At 36.7% G+C, this 1,063-nt stretch overlaps 1 protein-coding gene across 1 annotated transcript; it reads right to left on the bottom strand.

Annotated features, from left to right (window-relative positions):
• Nucleotides 1–396: 396 nt before the first annotated feature.
• On the bottom strand, nt 397–910 carry LRRC19 (leucine rich repeat containing 19; the record flags this gene model as incomplete). The annotated part of the gene is made up of 1 exon (XM_011967593.1): nt 397–910. A coding segment is annotated over one exon (514 nt), but the record flags the coding sequence as incomplete, so codon positions are not given.
• Nucleotides 911–1,063: the final 153 nt, after the last annotated feature.

The raw sequence follows: 1,063 nt of genomic DNA, 5'->3' as shown, positions 1-1,063 counted from the left end.
TTTTTTTTTTTTTTTTTTCCTGAGACAGAGTCTCACTCTGTTGTCCAGGCTAGAATGCAGTGGCACGATCTTGGCTCACTGCAGTGTCACCTCCCAGATTCAAGTGATTCTCCTGCCTCAGCCTCTTGAGTACCTGGTACTACAGGCATGTGCCACCACACCCAGCTAATTTTTGTATTTTCAGTAGGGATGGGGTTTCACTATGTTGGCCAGGCTGGTCTCGAACTCCTGACCTCAGGTGATCCGCCTGCCTTGGCCTCCCAAAGTGATGCGATTACAGGTGTGAGCCACTGCGCCTGGCTGCTTCCTTTTCTTTAAAACATGATATGAGAAATTTTTCTGTGGTGGAACATTGAGTTAATCACATGTTGGTTTTGCTTAATTATGATAGCTTACCTAATGTCACATTTGATGTGTTCAACCAGTTCTGCAAATTAAATAGACTGCAAGAGCAGTTCCATAGGTTTCCATATAAAGTTATTAATTCCAGATGAAATAGTGGTGGTACATCCAAATAGCTAATCAAATTGCCTTGCAGATTCAGAAGTTTTAGGTCTCTTAGAGGCACAAATATATCAGCATTCAGTTGTTCTATTTTGTTTTGGCAGAGATGTAACTGTTTTAGTTTATTTAAGCCTAAAAATGCACCCTGTTGAATTACATAGATGGAGTTTCTACAGATATTTAAAATTTCTAGACTGGAGAGGTTATCAAAACTGTTATTATGTAAGACAGTAACATTGTTCTCAATCAAGTAGAGCTCTGTGAGTAAAAAGTATGTCTGTAGAACTCTTATGTCTGTACCATTAAGAGTAATTTGGTTATAACTGAGATCAAGTATAGTAACATCTTTCTTGATGTCTGCTGGAATCAAGGAATAATTTTTTTCAGTGAAATTACATTGGACTTCCTAGAAAAAGAAAAAAAAAAAAGAAATGCATTAATCAGAAAAATGTATCAATAGAATTTCCTCAAATTTCATATTTCAGCACTTAGACATTAGAAGGAAATTACTTTGGGAAAAAAACTTACCTGAATTTCTTGTTAAGTTGTTCAAAGAGCT

The sequence above is a fragment of the Mandrillus leucophaeus genome, unplaced genomic scaffold, assembly GCF_000951045.1.
Source record: "Mandrillus leucophaeus isolate KB7577 unplaced genomic scaffold, Mleu.le_1.0 Scaffold8027, whole genome shotgun sequence".
Classification (NCBI taxonomy): Eukaryota; Metazoa; Chordata; class Mammalia; order Primates; family Cercopithecidae; genus Mandrillus; species Mandrillus leucophaeus.
The sequence above is the reverse complement of the archived record's forward strand: the minus strand, read 5'-3'. Positions and strand labels throughout refer to the sequence as shown.